Source organism: Cololabis saira, chromosome 9 (assembly GCF_033807715.1).
Source record: "Cololabis saira isolate AMF1-May2022 chromosome 9, fColSai1.1, whole genome shotgun sequence".
Classification (NCBI taxonomy): domain Eukaryota; kingdom Metazoa; phylum Chordata; class Actinopteri; order Beloniformes; family Belonidae; genus Cololabis; species Cololabis saira.
In genome coordinates, this window is record NC_084595.1 from 18,719,325 (window position 1) to 18,734,747 (window position 15,423).

The window sequence follows — 15,423 nt, forward strand, 5'->3', positions numbered from 1 at the left end:
CCTGATCCTGCATGAGTTGTAGAACATCAGCAGCATCCTGGTTCAGCTAGTTTCCATATGAGGTTTTATTCAACTGCAGCACAATAACACAGAGAACTGGATGTCTGATGTTGAACTCACTATAAATGTTTTCATCAATCAGCTGAGATCAGATATGTGTGGCGACTGCACTACCGCTATTTCTACACTATTGGAGGATTGACTCCAGTGCTTTTAAGGATTGACACGACGACTAACTAGTCCCAAAGTCCTCTAACAAAATAACCAGCCTCCAACACCCCCCTCCACCTCAGAAAAGTAATGCATAGTAAATGTTACTGATTTAAATTGGACATAATTTGGACGATATGCAAATATTATCCATATATTTATTCAAACAAGGTCGTTATAAACACAAAACTGACACATGCAAAGGCACCAAAACATTAAATCAAATGCAAAATACAAATAGTTTACAAAACTGTACATTAACAAGAGGAAGAACTGGTGATCACCAGACTCTGTCACCTTGGTGTGCAACGGCATCTCAATTATCCGAGTCCGAGACCTGGTGAGACCGAGAGACCCGAAACCGAGACCAAAACAAGACCAGGACCACAAAAAAGTGGTCTTAAGAACTACAAGTCTAGCGTGACGTATAAACACAAACACGTCTGTTTACTTTAACATGCATAAGAACCGTCAGGTAACCTAGGTGACTGGAAATACCACCTGAAGATTAGGAATCAGTCTCAAATAATGGAACAGTTTGCAGGAAAGTAAAAGCTAGGACCTGCAGAAATAGTGCCCCCCCCCCGTAATCCCTCTGCATCAGAACATTTCCCTCTAAATGTGACCCGGTTGCTCACGATGTGAAACTGCAGCATAGAGGCCAGAGACGGGCTGCCAGGCCCCCCCCACCGCAGCCGTGTTTGTTTACAGTCATCACAGAAAACAAACCCCAGCATGCACCGCTGTGACCTTGGCGCACGGCGGCGTGCAGCTCCGCAGCAGGCAGACAGACGGTCACCCCAACCCTCGGTGGCCTCCGGCTCAGGCCGAGGAGCGGCTTCCCTCCGCTCAGTCACGTAACGAGACGCCCCAACAGGGGAGGCTGAATTAAGACGTCATCAAAGCCGGAGCTCCGACACCCGGACGATGAGGAGCGACGAAGGAGCCGAGTCGAGCATCCGTCCGACCGATGGGAGAACCTTGACAGCTCAACTGCTTTATTTAAATCTAAGTCTTCTTCCTTTTGAATATAAATGATCACGCTCTATTCATTTCTTATTTATATGCCACAATATGTATGGAATATCAATTTCAAAAGGTTGTGGAGACGCTGAAAATTCAACGAAGAGCAGATTACAGCCAGATTGATTTCATGAAGCAAAATATACAAATATATTCTCAATAATTATGAAAGAAAAAAAGCTTTCCGGCCCACATCTCCCCTTTATTCATAGTTAAACCTGTAACCTTGGTTATTTATGTTATTTCACAAAAAAGTATTCCACCAAGCCACCAAGTTCTCCCACTTAAAAAGATGAGAGAGGCCTGTAATTTTCATCATAGGTTCACTTCAACTATGACAGACAGAATGGGGGGAAAGAATCCAGGAAATCACATTATAGGATTTTTACTGAATGAATTGGTAAATTCCTCGGTAAAATAAGTATTTGGTCACCTACAAACAAGCAAGATTTCTGGCTTTCACAGACCTGTAACTTCTTCTTTGAGAGGCTCCTCTGTCCTCCACTCGTTACCTGTATTAATGCACCTGTTTTAACTGGTTATCAGTATAAAAGCCACCTGTCCACAACCTCAAACAGTCACACTCCAAACTCCACTATGGCCAAGACCAAAGAGCTGTCAAAGGATGTGAGAAACTAAATTGTAGACCTGCACCAGGCTGGGAAGACTGAATCTGCAATAGGTAAGCAACTTGGTGTGAAGAAATCAATTGTGGGAGCAATTATTAGAAAATGGAAGACTGATTTCCAATTTAAAAAAAACTGGAAATCAGAAAACCCCCCAGCACCCAAACAGTGGATCAATGAACTTGGATCATATTGTACTCCAGAAAAAATATTGTTTTCCGTTAGAAAAAAACCTAGAGACTTTGACCTTATTTGGGGACCTTTTTTGGATTTTTTGCTTTTAATGGACATCGACTATATTAATGAATGTGTTTACACAGGACTTGATTATTTAATTTATTATTCATTTTTGTTCCAGTATTGATAGACATATGTTTAAATGATTTTGAATGATGTAATCTATTGACCATATGAGGGAGGGAAGGGGAGAGGGTGTGCTGTTGTTTTTTATTTTTATTTACTTTTTTTTTTTTTTTAATTATTATTATTATTTATTTATTTTGGTTTAATTAATGTTATGAAAAGTTTAAAAAAAAGGGGGGAAAATATTGATAATTATATTGTTATTGTAACTCTTATTTCTTTTTCTTTTAATGCCCTCAATAAAGACATCTATACAAAAAAAGAAAATGGAAGACATATGAGACCACTGATAATCTTGCTCGATCTGGGTCTCCACACAAGATCTCACCCCGTGGTGTACAAATGATCACAAGAACGGTGAGTAAAAATCCCAGAACCACACGGGGGACCTAATGAATGACCTGCAGAGAGCTGGGACCAGAGTAACAAAGGAACCATCAGTAACACACTACGCCGCCAGGGACTCAGATCCTGCAGGGCCAGAATTTTCACCCTGCTGAAGCCAGTACATGTCCAGGCCCGTCTGAAGTTTGCTAGAGAGCATTTGGATGATGAAGAAGAGGATTGGGAGAATGTTATATGGTCAGATGAAACCAAAACAGAACTTTTTGGTAGAAACACAACTTGTCGTGTTTTCAAATACATCCAAATACTTATTTTCCAGCATAATTTGCAAATGCATTCCTTAAAAATCACACAATGTGATTTTCTGGCTTTTTTTTTTTTTTCATTTTTTCATAGTTGACATATAACTTTGATGAAAATTACAGGCCTCTCTCATCTTTTTAAGTGGGAGAACTTGCACAACTGGTGTCTGACTGAATACTTTTTGCCCCACTGTATATAAATATGCTGAACTTTTATCCACTGAAACACCAGATTTGTATTTAAAAACACCTCCACTGCAACGACCGCCCCTCTAGAAACAGGCCTAATAATCCATAAATCTAGCTAAAATGGTTTTATTATTTAAAATATCTTTGCCAGTGGGGTTAGAAAGACTTTTTTTTTTAAACTAGAATTCTTAAAAAAAAAATAACAAACTAATCTAAAACTGTCTCCTAATTTTCTTTTTTACTTTCTCAGAAATGAGCTTCTGCGGCGTAAAGATGCAAAACACGACCGGCTCAAGATGGGGAGTAGTCGAACGTCGGGAGTGTTTGTGCTCAGACGAAGTGTGAAGTCATGAACGACATCCAAGATCCTCGTAAGACGAGACGTGCAGCATCCATCTGCTTCTTCTCGTCACCGCCTCTCGTCGTCGGGGGCGACCGCCGTAGAAAGTCGGGCCGCGCTACGTTCCAGTATTTGTGGCAGGAAAAGACAAGTATTCATCTTGGAAAGTCTGTGCCTGGATGTCTGTCAGGTAATACTGCTCGTCTCTGCACACGTGCGCTCGGCCCACACGGCCGTCTGACGAGCAGCAGATGAGTAGGGGGGCGCGGAGCATCGGTCCCTGCACACCTGATTTTGACATTCTGCAGACTGCTGCTTTTAGAAATCAAAACCTATGATGAGAAGATATGGGCCCCTGCATGGGGAGGGTAAGGGGGTGGTAGCGGCCTCCCTCCACCTCTACCTGCTGTCCCCAGTCGGTTCCCGGCAGAACTTGGCGGCAGATGTTGCTGAGCTAAGTTGGCTCTGAAGTGCCTCCCCGGCTCCCTGCTCTCACCCACAACACAGTCAGACCGCATCAGATCTCTTTATTTGTGCCCGGGGCAAGTTCGGCACCGCAGCTGTGTCCACCCCCCCGCTCTACCTTTGGTGTCGGAGGCCCTCCGGCACTAAATGTGAGACCATGAGAGGAAAAAAAATATAAAAATATCACTCTGATTTTCCGTCTCTCTTCTGCTTCTGCAGTCCGAGGCTTGGGTGGAGGAAGGGGAGGGATGAGGGAAGGAGGCTGCTGAGGTATGACGGTGGGGTGGGTGATTGGGGGGGCTCGGTGACGAGCAAACGGGGTGGCACTGACACCCAGGTCCCCATGCTGAACAGATGTCTACGACAACCTGCTTCCTTACACCTGTACGAGTCCTCGTGACCCCCGCGGATGCATGAAAAATGCATGACCCCAGAGGTTTCCTGTCTGCCATCAAAGACCGCTGCCAACCCCCCCATCGCCCCTTTGATTTGCCCCCCCCTCTCCCTCCACGGCTCCTCTACGGGCCTCGGCATAGCTGCACACTGCAACCGACAGTTTGCTCTGATTAAACTGCTGGTAAACGAGTCGTTTGATCTCCGCTCAGACCGAGGAGTAGTGTTGTTTCTGTCAGCCTGTTTCAATTTTAGTTTGAGTCTAGCCTTTGGGTCAAGCTATCATTTTAGTTTTTATTAGTTTTAGTCACGTTTATACTCCTTTTAGTCGTGTCAAGTTTCGTAAAAGTAAAATTAAAGTCTGACCATTTTAGTCTTATTTTAGTCAGAATTGTCCAGGACCATTTTAGTCTAGTTTTAGTCAAAGATTGTATTTAGCCAAACCCATTTTACAATTCAAACAAGGTTATCTTATTATTATATTATTGTTACCTTATAGACTCAAGAATACATTCATTCCAGATACAGAAGACTCTACTTTGAGTTTACATATTTTATTTTTCTGCATTTCTCCCCATCTTTTTCTTTTTCAACGACGCATTCAGTTTTCTTTTCCACATCTAAGTAGGAAAGTGTATCCAACGATGGTCTCTTCTTCTTCTTCTTCTTCTTCTCCCAGCCCCAGAGAAGATCCCCGCGTGGCCGGCCATCGGCCCCTTTTTCTATTTAACTTTGTTTTTAATTAACGTGAACCTAGAGCTCTGCGTTAACGGCATCAGCCTCTAACCTGCAGCTGCATCTTCTGGATCTGATTCCCCGCTGCAGCGACTGGGATTGAGGACATGACGTCACCCAGCAGCAGAACTAAACCAGAGGAAACTACTGAAAACGGATATTAATGATCTTTGTTAGAACATTTCATCTCATTTTGGTCAACGAAAATGAAGATACATTTTAGCAGAGTTTTTATTTTGTAATCTACATTTTAGTCTTGTTTTTATTCGTCTACGATATTGCATTATATATTTAATTATCGTTATCGTCACATGACCAGTTTTTCGTTGGGTCTCGTCTCGTTTTCCTCAGGTGATAAAGGTTCGTTGACGACGATATTTAGTCATAATTTTCGTTGACGAAAGCAACTTCACCGATAGGAGGAAACACAGAAAGAGGAACCAAGTGGAAGGAAGTGGTCATAAAGATGGCGAGGCTGGTTGAGTCCCCTCTGATCATGATAAGGGCTTCATTTTGATAATCATAAATCCATAATTTAAAACTTGATCAAGTTCAGCTGTTACCGCCATGATGACGGTCGAAAGGCCCTGGACCATTTCCAGGAAATCTCTATAAACTTTCGGAAAGTTATGGAATTTTAAAAAAAAAATGAAATTTTTGAACATTTTCATAGGACTTATGGGACTTTATTTCAAATAATTGTAGTAATCTATCGTCTAAACATGAACTGAAATAGACTAGATGAATAAATTAGCGTTTACGTTCTTGCCTCAGCAGAAGAAACAGCATCGTAGTTATGAGGCGACTCGCACCGAGGTACCCGGCCTCTTCTATCATCGATAACACCAGCTTATCTTATTGATCATATTTAGCTTATTTATAGCTATTATTTACACATGTTGTATCTGTTAGCTAAACTTTAATGCCATGCATCTAATACAGCCTGGTAATAGGTACTTCCTGAAATATATAACAACATTTTTTGTATTTTATAACATAGAAATTATCAGAATCCGCCAGTGTGTGAAAACAAACTATAAGCTGGCGTATCTAAGTTACTGGCTAGATAGCTTTCATAATATTGGTCTGATACAGCCTGTTTACTTTTCTTGTATCAACATTTAAGCAAATACATGCTTCAGCATGTCAGGGATTGATCCCTGCATGTGACGGAGGGTAGAAATTCAGCTGACTTTACCTTCAACCTGGTTGCTTTTAACCAAGAATGTGGTTCCATGTTTTATACTAACCTGCTAATTTGCAAAATAATGCTTATTCCCATTATTTACCTACATATTCCCATATAAGATTTCCAAATTTAAAGAATTCACAGAATCGTACCCCGAGCCGAGACTGCTGGGCAAAATCCACAAATGAGAAGTGAGAACGTAAAAGTCCAGATTTGTTTGCTGCGGCCATGTTATTGTTATTGAGGCTAAAAATAAGCGCTTCAGCTGACAGCAGATGTTTCTGCTGAGCAGACGAAGCCTTCCCGGATATTTTGTAGATTTCTTAAAATTAAAATTACAATCTAGTTCACAGCAGAGACCTGAGAGCACCAACCTATACCCTCAATACTCTGCTCGGCTGTAAATTACACGTTTATTCAAGTCATCAAGCCCTGATACGAAGCGGGCCACGGCTGATTCGTTGCAGAGGTTAGTTGTTGTTTGTCTTCCAAAACTACATTTCTGCAAGATGCATGAAATCATAGCAGAAACCATCTGTTGCATCACAAGGCCAGTCAGCGAGGCCACTTTGTTGCAACGTGGCGGCAAATGTAACCAAGACGTTGCAAAAGTTCAGACTAATTGGAGTCCATATACAGCTTTACCCTGCGTTCACACTGAAAGAGTCACGGGCGTCCCGACGCCAGCATCTCGCCGCTTGGTGCAATCACACTGAAAGCGTCAGTGCCTGCAGCGGGGCGGCGGTGGGCGGGGTTAAAGCTGCGCTGCAGAACTGGAGGGAACAGTGGGAACAGCCTACACATCTTAATCTTCCTATTTCACCATAGATCGCACTTTGGGACGCCTTCTTTATATTTTAGCGTTATTTCCGCGTAGATAAGAGTGAGTTTGATGCTCCTTAACAAGTTTGGTCCGTGGATTCAACATCAACCGCCAGATCCCACTCCCGGTGAACCATAAATCCGCCTAGGCTGATTTATGGTTCCGCGTCACACCAACGCAGGCCTACGGCGTAGGGTACGCGGCGACGCACACCGCAACGCCTCCCTACGCCGTCGGCTACGCCGTCGATTTAACGCGGAACCATAAATCAGGCGAAGCTGCACTGCAGTCTGTGCGGTGAACACTGACACACCGGGTGACGGGTCGGAGCGGATTTGGTCATGATGTTTAAACTGTGTTTTGTGATTAATAAGCACGGGTTTTAATTATTTTTCGTTGGATCAATGTAGCAAATAAAATAGTTAGGACCATCCAGCTCCTCACCCATCAGATACGTGTTTCACTTGATCAGTTCAGGTAAAAACGGCAGTCAAACCAGCAAAAATGTCATTTTGCTGGATGAAATCTATTAATTCCTGATAAAATAAGTTTGTTAGTGCACAGCTCTGCTCCTGTAGCATGTGAATGAGTGTACGTTTGTGTGAACATGAAAGTACAATCTGCATTGAGGGTTCTCACTTCGGGAATCCCGGTCTGTGATTGGACGACGCCTCGGCGTCGCCGCTGCTCATTTGCATAAAGTTCAGATTTTTCAACTTTTAAATTGACGCGCCGCGCCCGCCGCCAGACGCTCCTGCCGCTCCTGCCGGTCCCGCCGCCCCCGCCGCCTCTTGACACCCGTTTTTCATAGACAATGAATGGCAGCCAGACGCCTATGACTCCCGTGACGCTTTCAGTGTGAACGGGGGGTTACATGTATATTGCTATATATACAGTATAAGTATAATTGTATTATCTGGTCCCCTGAGTTGGACAATCATTTTGAAGTCACAAAGTTTTAATTAGTTAAGGTAGAGAATAATGTAACTCATCATTTGCAAACTCAATTTCCTCTTTTCCCAGATGTTGGCTTCGTTTGTAATGAAGCAGATAAACACTGCACTGATCACAACAGTTTACATGTCTGGGAGGTGGTGCTTCATTAGACGCTTTAATGCGTCTAAACCACGGAGCTGTGAATGGCAAACCCAGTAAATTAGAGTGGAAGCAGGCTCCAGCGAGCCCCTACAACACACCCTCCCACACAGGGAACACGTGCGGGGAAAGACTGGAGTCTTAAGAGTTTTAGATATAAGACTGTCAACTGTGTCGCAAGAAATCACACCCTAAAGTGAGAAGCCCATTAAATCATTCATATCTACACGGACCCACTCAATGTGGAGATACACTGAATGTGATCGTTGCGGGGGGAAATCATCTATGACAAAAAGTGGATTAAAGAATAATAGAGTTTGAGATGCTAAGCAAACGGCGCCAGAAGCAGTGATCACAGGAGTCTGCCACGGTGACGGGAACGAGAGGAAAGGGAGCCACCAGAGGCAGGAGCTCCACTGGAAACATATTCTCTTTGAAAGGGGATTTATTATAATAAAAAGAAAAGAGAGACAGAGAATTTTGTTTGAAGTCACAACCCAGCAGCTCGATCCTGTCGCCTGGTTGGGAGTCTAGTTCTGAACATTTCTGCTGCACCCTGCAGGGACCGGTATCATCGGGTTGGTGACATCACAGACCCCTATCGGGGGCGGACTTATCCAGCCCATCTTTATTCTACAGGATGTGCCACTTGTGACGTTTGGTCCACCACAGAGGAGACGTGGCATAAAGTGAATTTAGAGGGAAATAAAGAGCTCAAACGGCTGACTCCGCCCCCTTGAACCGGCTGCTGTGACGAGAGAGACGTCGTGGTTGAACAAGGAAAACTCATCAGTGAGCTTCGCCCCCTGTTTTCTGCACCGAGGTCGGGGTGACTTCTTGTGTGGGAAGAGCTTTTCATATTTAACACAGCTGGAGCCTGGGTTTCCGTTACCCGGTAATTACCGGACTTTGACTGGTAAAATCTGCAGAAGTCCCCTATTTTTATCCTCCTCTGCTCAAAATGTCAGTGAAAGCACAATTTGAATTGTATTAAAATAGGCAATTTCCACACGTCATTTTTTTAATGAAGGGATCTTATTTTGGTTTGAATGTTATATGTGGAACAAAACTGTTTTTTTTTCCTTTTTTTCTTTACGCGAAATGAAGAAGGATGATGATGAGACTGAGATGTAATCTGAAATCATGGAGACGGCCACGGACGATGCCCAGGCTCCAGCCGAAAAGAAACTGAAAAGTCGGTTGTTCCAGTCCGAATGGAAAGAGAAATATCCCTGGCTGAGGTGCAACATCATCAATGGATCAGAAAAAATGTTTAGCAATTACTGCTCCATTATTAAGATGCTATGAGCCAGTTCAGATGTGTTCAGGCTTTCACTTTCTTTACATTCTTGTTTAAAGAACGCCGGCTTGTGCAATATTTATCTATTCATTTTAGAAGTCACGCAAGTGAGTTAATTGACTGTACTCATGTTATTTCATATAGCGGCCTACCTTTCAATAAAAAAAAGGATTATAAATCCACATGCCTTGATATTATTCTTGTATAGCCTCAGCTTGAAAATCATTGATCATTTTAAGCTTCAGATAATATTTGACTGGAATTTCCTACGTCTGTCCGGTAAATTAAAAACCTGCCGGTCACGTTTTCCGGTGCCAATCTTTTCTAGCGGAAACCCTGGCTGGAGCTGCTTCTTGTTGGATTGAGGATATTAATTGCAGGACAATGTATAAGTCATGGAGCAAAACCAGTTGAGAGAGAGGGTTCATGGTAAAGGACACGTGTGCAGCAGATACACCGCTGTTCACAGGCCGGAAACAACATGAAGCCAACGCATCAGTAGCATCTGCTCCTCACCGCCTGCTTCTTCGCATGAGTGAACGGATAAAGAGATGCCTCTGAGATCCAGAAATACCACGAGCCACAGTGCATGTTTGAGCCATAATCCCCCCCGTTGGAAAGACAAAACCAGTCCCAGCTGGAGCAGGTGAAGTCATGGAGACCGAGTCACGTCCTGAAGGTGGGTGTCCACTCATGATTTAAAGCTCAGGTTTTCACAGCAGTGGAAGAGGGTGTTTTACAGGACGTTTCAACGGTAACGCACAAGGATTCCAGGAAGATATCTGCACGTTCGCTGCAGCACGACCTGTTTTCTGTGACTCAGATCTCCAGCTTCCTCCTGCCGGGACTTTCTTTTTTGCTAAACATCCAAAAAGTCAGCCAAAATGAACGAATGTAAATATAAATCCTGGGAATGACACTTGACAGGTTTTATGTGAGGGTTGGAAAGCAGACGCCTTTGAGGCATGCAGGATCTGAAAGCACGTCGTGGTGAGTTACAGAGCAACAAACATCGCCTTCCAGTCAGAGACTCATTTGTTTAAAAGAGTTGTTTTTAAAGGTTTAGGTCACAAATAACTGTTGATTGGGGGTGGGTATTGGCAAGGACCTCACGATACGATACGGATCACGATACTTGGGTCATGATACGATACATATCACGATACTTGAGTCACAATACGATATTGTGATATCCAAATTTTGAAATATATTGCAATGTTATACATAGTTCACTGAAAACTGTAAAAGGCATTATACATCTTAAAATCTGAGTTGCCCGTCCATCAGAATATGGTGATAATTCAAACAATGTAATTCAAGTTATCCATTTTAATATAACTATACAAGCTGAAGTTACAACATATTTGCATATGTTTTTCATATTATTTACACAATATGAAATTAACATTAACAATATTATTTAAGCCCATGTATACAATAAAGTCGTACTGGATTTACAACCCGTCTAAAACATGATTTATTATTAGGAAAAATAAATAAATAAATAAATAAATAAATAAATACAAATCGATATTCAAATTTTGGATATCGAATCGGCCGGCAAAGTATGGCGATATATTTGCATATCGATATTTTTGCCCGCCCCTACGATTGATTGTGGTAAGTAATAGCAGGTCCGGATGTGTGAAGCAGGAAAAAAAACATGATCCTGTTCAGACCAACCTGTTTAACATCGTTTTAGACATTCTGCTGCTCATTTCATAATCATTGCTTTCTATAGTGATCTTTTATCCTGCTGTAAAAGCATATCTGATCTTTTTCCACATTATACTATATGAAAATATAGTTATATGTCATATAAATGCTGATGAGCTTTAATATTTGAAAAAAAAGAAGAGATAATCTAGAAATTTCAAACGGTCCGGCCGTTTTAGACCCGCTGAATAACTGCGATAACCTGAGCAGCGAGTGGCAGGCCCAGAGCTGCCGGCTGGCTCAGCTTTTCCCTTGTTCTTCAAGGCTGTAAAACCTGCTCCACTTGACAGATTTACAGTCTGACATCACTATCTGAATAAAACTCACATGGATCCTGATCTGAGACCTCGGCGACCTGAGCAGACGCGCCCACCGCAGTGAATCACACACATCGACCCTTTAAATGCAACCAGTTTTCTTTTTGCATACATGTTAATGAGTTTTTACTTTGTAGTATACAACAGAGGTGTGGAACATTAATGCAGAGAAAAGGGTGGAGCATCTTCAAATTGGTTCTAGATGGACTTTTTAATTTCAATTTAACTTATTTTGAGAATGAAAGTCTATTTCTGCTGCAGGTGGTGCAGTTTGTTCAATCGCAACTGATTTCTGTATGATTGAAGACAAACATCCGGTTCATGCAACCGCCTGCGGGGTGTCAGGTTGACCGTGCTGGTTTGTGGAGTCTTTATGTTTCCTCTTCTCCGGCTGAGGTTGAAAAAGTCGACACCATATAAGGCGGTCGCTACCACACTTCCTCTGCATGAGTCTTTGCAGCTGCAGCTCACGCCGGCCTGCTTTGGTGACTGTGAGACACGACGTGCACCAGAACATAGCACCAGATGAGTTGGATGCAACACGACACTAGATGTATATGTTATTAACTAATTTGGCCCAGTTGAATGGTTTCAAAGGGTGAGACCTCGCTTATAAATCATACCAGCAATTTCATAGAAAGGCTTAAACAGAAGGAAAGAAGAGAACAGGAAGACTGCACACACTGCTGGCGGATGCATCTGTGCAGCTGAAACCCAACACGCCCTGCTGCTCACTCACCGTCCACCGCAAACCAGAGGAATATACGTGCACCTTGGTCGGCGTTGGTGCAGTTTGCCAAACTTAGGCACAGCCACAGTTTGGAACCACTAGGTTGCGTATGCGTCATATGTTGAGTATTTCTTCCTCCGACTTACCTTGTCTGCCGAGGTGGGACGCATGAGCGAGACTCGGTCATACTGCCGCCGCAACAGAGCCCACAGAGCATCCAGACGACCCTGCACAAGCATGACAATTACGCCGCCGTTAACAATCGCTCTGTTGCAGAAGGAAGGTTTATATAAACAAGAAGGTGTGTTTTAGAACTGACGCAATCAAATATGAGTAAAGACATCAAATAAAGAGTGAATAAAACAAGGAATAAAAACCACCTTCTATCGCAGTATCTCTTTTGGAACACAAACACGTATTATGTTGAACGATAACCTCCTTCCGTCGGTAGAAGGTGCAGAGAAGCAGCGCTCACCTTGATGGGCGTGTACCATTTGTTCTGAGACTGACGATTGGCAGCGGCAGGCTTCGGCGGGCGCCGCTGGATCATCGGCTCCTCCGCATCCTCGGGTATGGACACGATGGCATTTTTGGCCATCTCCAGACGGGCCCCCTCCTCGGTGGAGCCCTTTTCTCCCCAGCGCACCTGCACAGGTAGAGACAGAGGAAAGCAGTCTTCGTGAGAGAAGGAGACCTGAAGGAGAAGCCTGAATGCTCCGCAGTTCTCAGGTGTTCTCAGGTGTTTTGGAGACCAAAGAGCTTATGAGTTTTCCTGACAACAGGTAGCTCACATGAGGACATTGTGCAGGATATTATTTCCCCTGGTGCTCCAAATTATTCGTCCTGCTTTGCCCCATAAAAGACGAATGGTGTTACAGTCTGCGGGCAACAGTAACCTGGAAAAACACTTCCATCCAGTCCATCGATCACAGATCCACGTCTATAAATCAGCCTGTAAGAAAGCAGCGTGAAATGATGCGCTGGACGCCACGGCACTGGAAAGATATCAAGGTAAAAATAGATGTTTGGGATTCCAAACTGCTGCAGCAGTCCAAACGAGACGACACAAAAGCATGAATAATTTGCTCAAGATCATTTTTTGAAACAACTGTTCTTAGTTTGGAGATATTCCTTAACTGGTAAAAATAGTTCCTTGTCAGCTGCTTGGAGTTTTGTTCTAATGACATTTCTATGTCAAAAACCACCACCACCAAGATTTCTTAGGCTTGACTTAAATGAGATACTCAAATCACCTAAAAACTGGCTGATAGCTGGAATAACATCATCAGGGCCAATCACCAGTACTTCAGTTTTATCTGAGTTCAAATGTAAAGAATTTGAAACATCAGCAAACTCCTGGATTTTCTTACCCAACGAGAGAACATATAATAGAAACAAAAGTGGACCCAAAAAAGAACCCTGAGGTACTTCGCACAGCAAATAAGCCGAGTCAGACAGGAACTGATTTGCTGAAAGTGTAGATGCTGGTTGAGTGGTGGCAGTGGTATCAGCCAATCAGCAGGCAGCTGCATGTGTGTGTGTGTGTGTGTGTGTGTGTGTGTGTGTGTGTGTGTGTGTGTGTGTGTGTGTGTGTGTGTGTGTGTGTGTGTGTGTGTGTGTGTGTGTGTGTCAGCCTCTGAATGCAAGCCTGTGTGTGAGTTAAGCTGTCCTGCTTTTTAATTGAAATCATCACATCTGTTGCGAGGATAAAAAAAGACCAAAAAAAAAAGGCTACTATCACAGGAACCGGGAGAGGTGATTAATTAGCGACACAGTTTTCAAGCTGTAGGTTAAGCCGTGACAATATAGAACAGCTTTTCAGAATCATCTCTGGGATCCTGCCGCATCACCGAGAAGAGAGAAGGAGGCGCCATGAATAAAAGATACGTCGTCACCTCGACGAGCTCGGGAAGCGTTTGAAGCACCGACGGTAGCGAAGCCGAGGTGGCTTAACCTTAAGGGGGTTCGGATGCGGGGACGTGCCTGTCGATGGGAATCAACCTGCAACAGGAAGAAGACAGAGCTCTGCCTGCATCCCCCGCGTCAAGACGAACCAGCTCCCAAAGGATGCTGGGAAATCCCGGCGAGCCACCATCTTCTTCCGGGCAGAGAAGGAGGAGGAGAGAAGCTCAACTTTAAAGATGGATAAGGATAACAAAGCGGCTGCCAAAAGAAAGAGGGAGGCGGAGAGGTGGATGAGTGGAGCTGACAGCAGCACTCAGTCTCTCATCACAGGCAACGACTTGATCCAATCAAGCCTGGATGGCCGAGGACAAGATGGCAGGGCCTGTCAGGTTCATCAGCCGAGTGACGGGGACGGCGGCCTGACGGGTCGGTCCGTCAGTTCCTCAACAAACTTCTCGCCTGGCACAAAGACGGAGCATCAGCAGGTTCCTGCGATGATGCAGGCCTACGGGATCTTTGTAAGGTTTCACCCCATTTGGTCGGCCGTGTTCCAGACAGAATACAGGGTTTGTTTCAAAACGGGAAAGGATGTGGGAAAAGGGTGACGCTTGGTCTCTGACCTCCATGCGCTTGATCCCTCCAGCTCCTCGTCCTCCGTAGTACGAGGCATCCACAGTCGGCCACTTCTTCTTTGAGAGCGGCTCGGGCTCCTGCGGGGAAAAGGGGGGAAAGATCAGCCGACTTGTGTTCAATCAAAGATGTAACTTTAGTTCATTATTCTGTTTCTCTTCACTTATCATTTAAGATGCACTAGACTTGTAGTTCTCGAGACCGGTCTTGGTCTCAAGACCACTTTTTTGTGATCTTGGTCTTGTCTCAGTCTCGACAGTCTTTGGTCTTGGTCTTGTCTCGGTCTCGCCATGTCTCGGACTCGGATAATTGAGATGCTTGAGATAATTGAGATAATTCCTCTTGTTAATGTACAGTTTTGTAAACTATTTGTATTTTACATCTGATTTAATGTTTTGGTGCATCTGCATGTGTGTCTGTATTTATTTACAGTTTTGTGCTTATAACGGTCTTGTTTGAATAAATATAGAAATAATATTTGCATATTGTTGTGATTGATTAAGCATCAGGTCCATTTCAGTGATGCTGATATACGGTGTAATCTGATTACTATAATGGTAAATAATGTAATTTCAATCTTTAATATTTAAAATTCATGTTTCATCTCCAAATTAAGTCCAATTTAAATCAGTAACATTTACCATTCATTACTTTTCTGAGGTGCAGGGGGGTGTTGGAGGCTGGTTATTGTGTTAGAGGACTTTACAGGCACTGGAGTCAACCCTCC

General features: G+C 43.5%; 1 protein-coding gene across 2 annotated transcripts in view; it reads right to left on the minus strand.

Moving 5' to 3' along the window:
* Positions 1-15,423, minus strand: part of antxr2a (ANTXR cell adhesion molecule 2a) — a 100,607-nt gene that overhangs the window by 39,071 nt on the left and 46,113 nt on the right. For both annotated transcript variants that reach the window (XM_061730674.1, XM_061730673.1), the window contains 3 exons: positions 14,687-14,776; positions 12,637-12,807; positions 12,308-12,388 (listed from right to left, as the gene is read on the minus strand). In XM_061730674.1, coding sequence (XP_061586658.1) covers positions 12,308-12,388; positions 12,637-12,807; positions 14,687-14,776 — 342 coding nt within the window. The remainder of the gene's footprint in view (positions 1-12,307; positions 12,389-12,636; positions 12,808-14,686; positions 14,777-15,423) is intronic.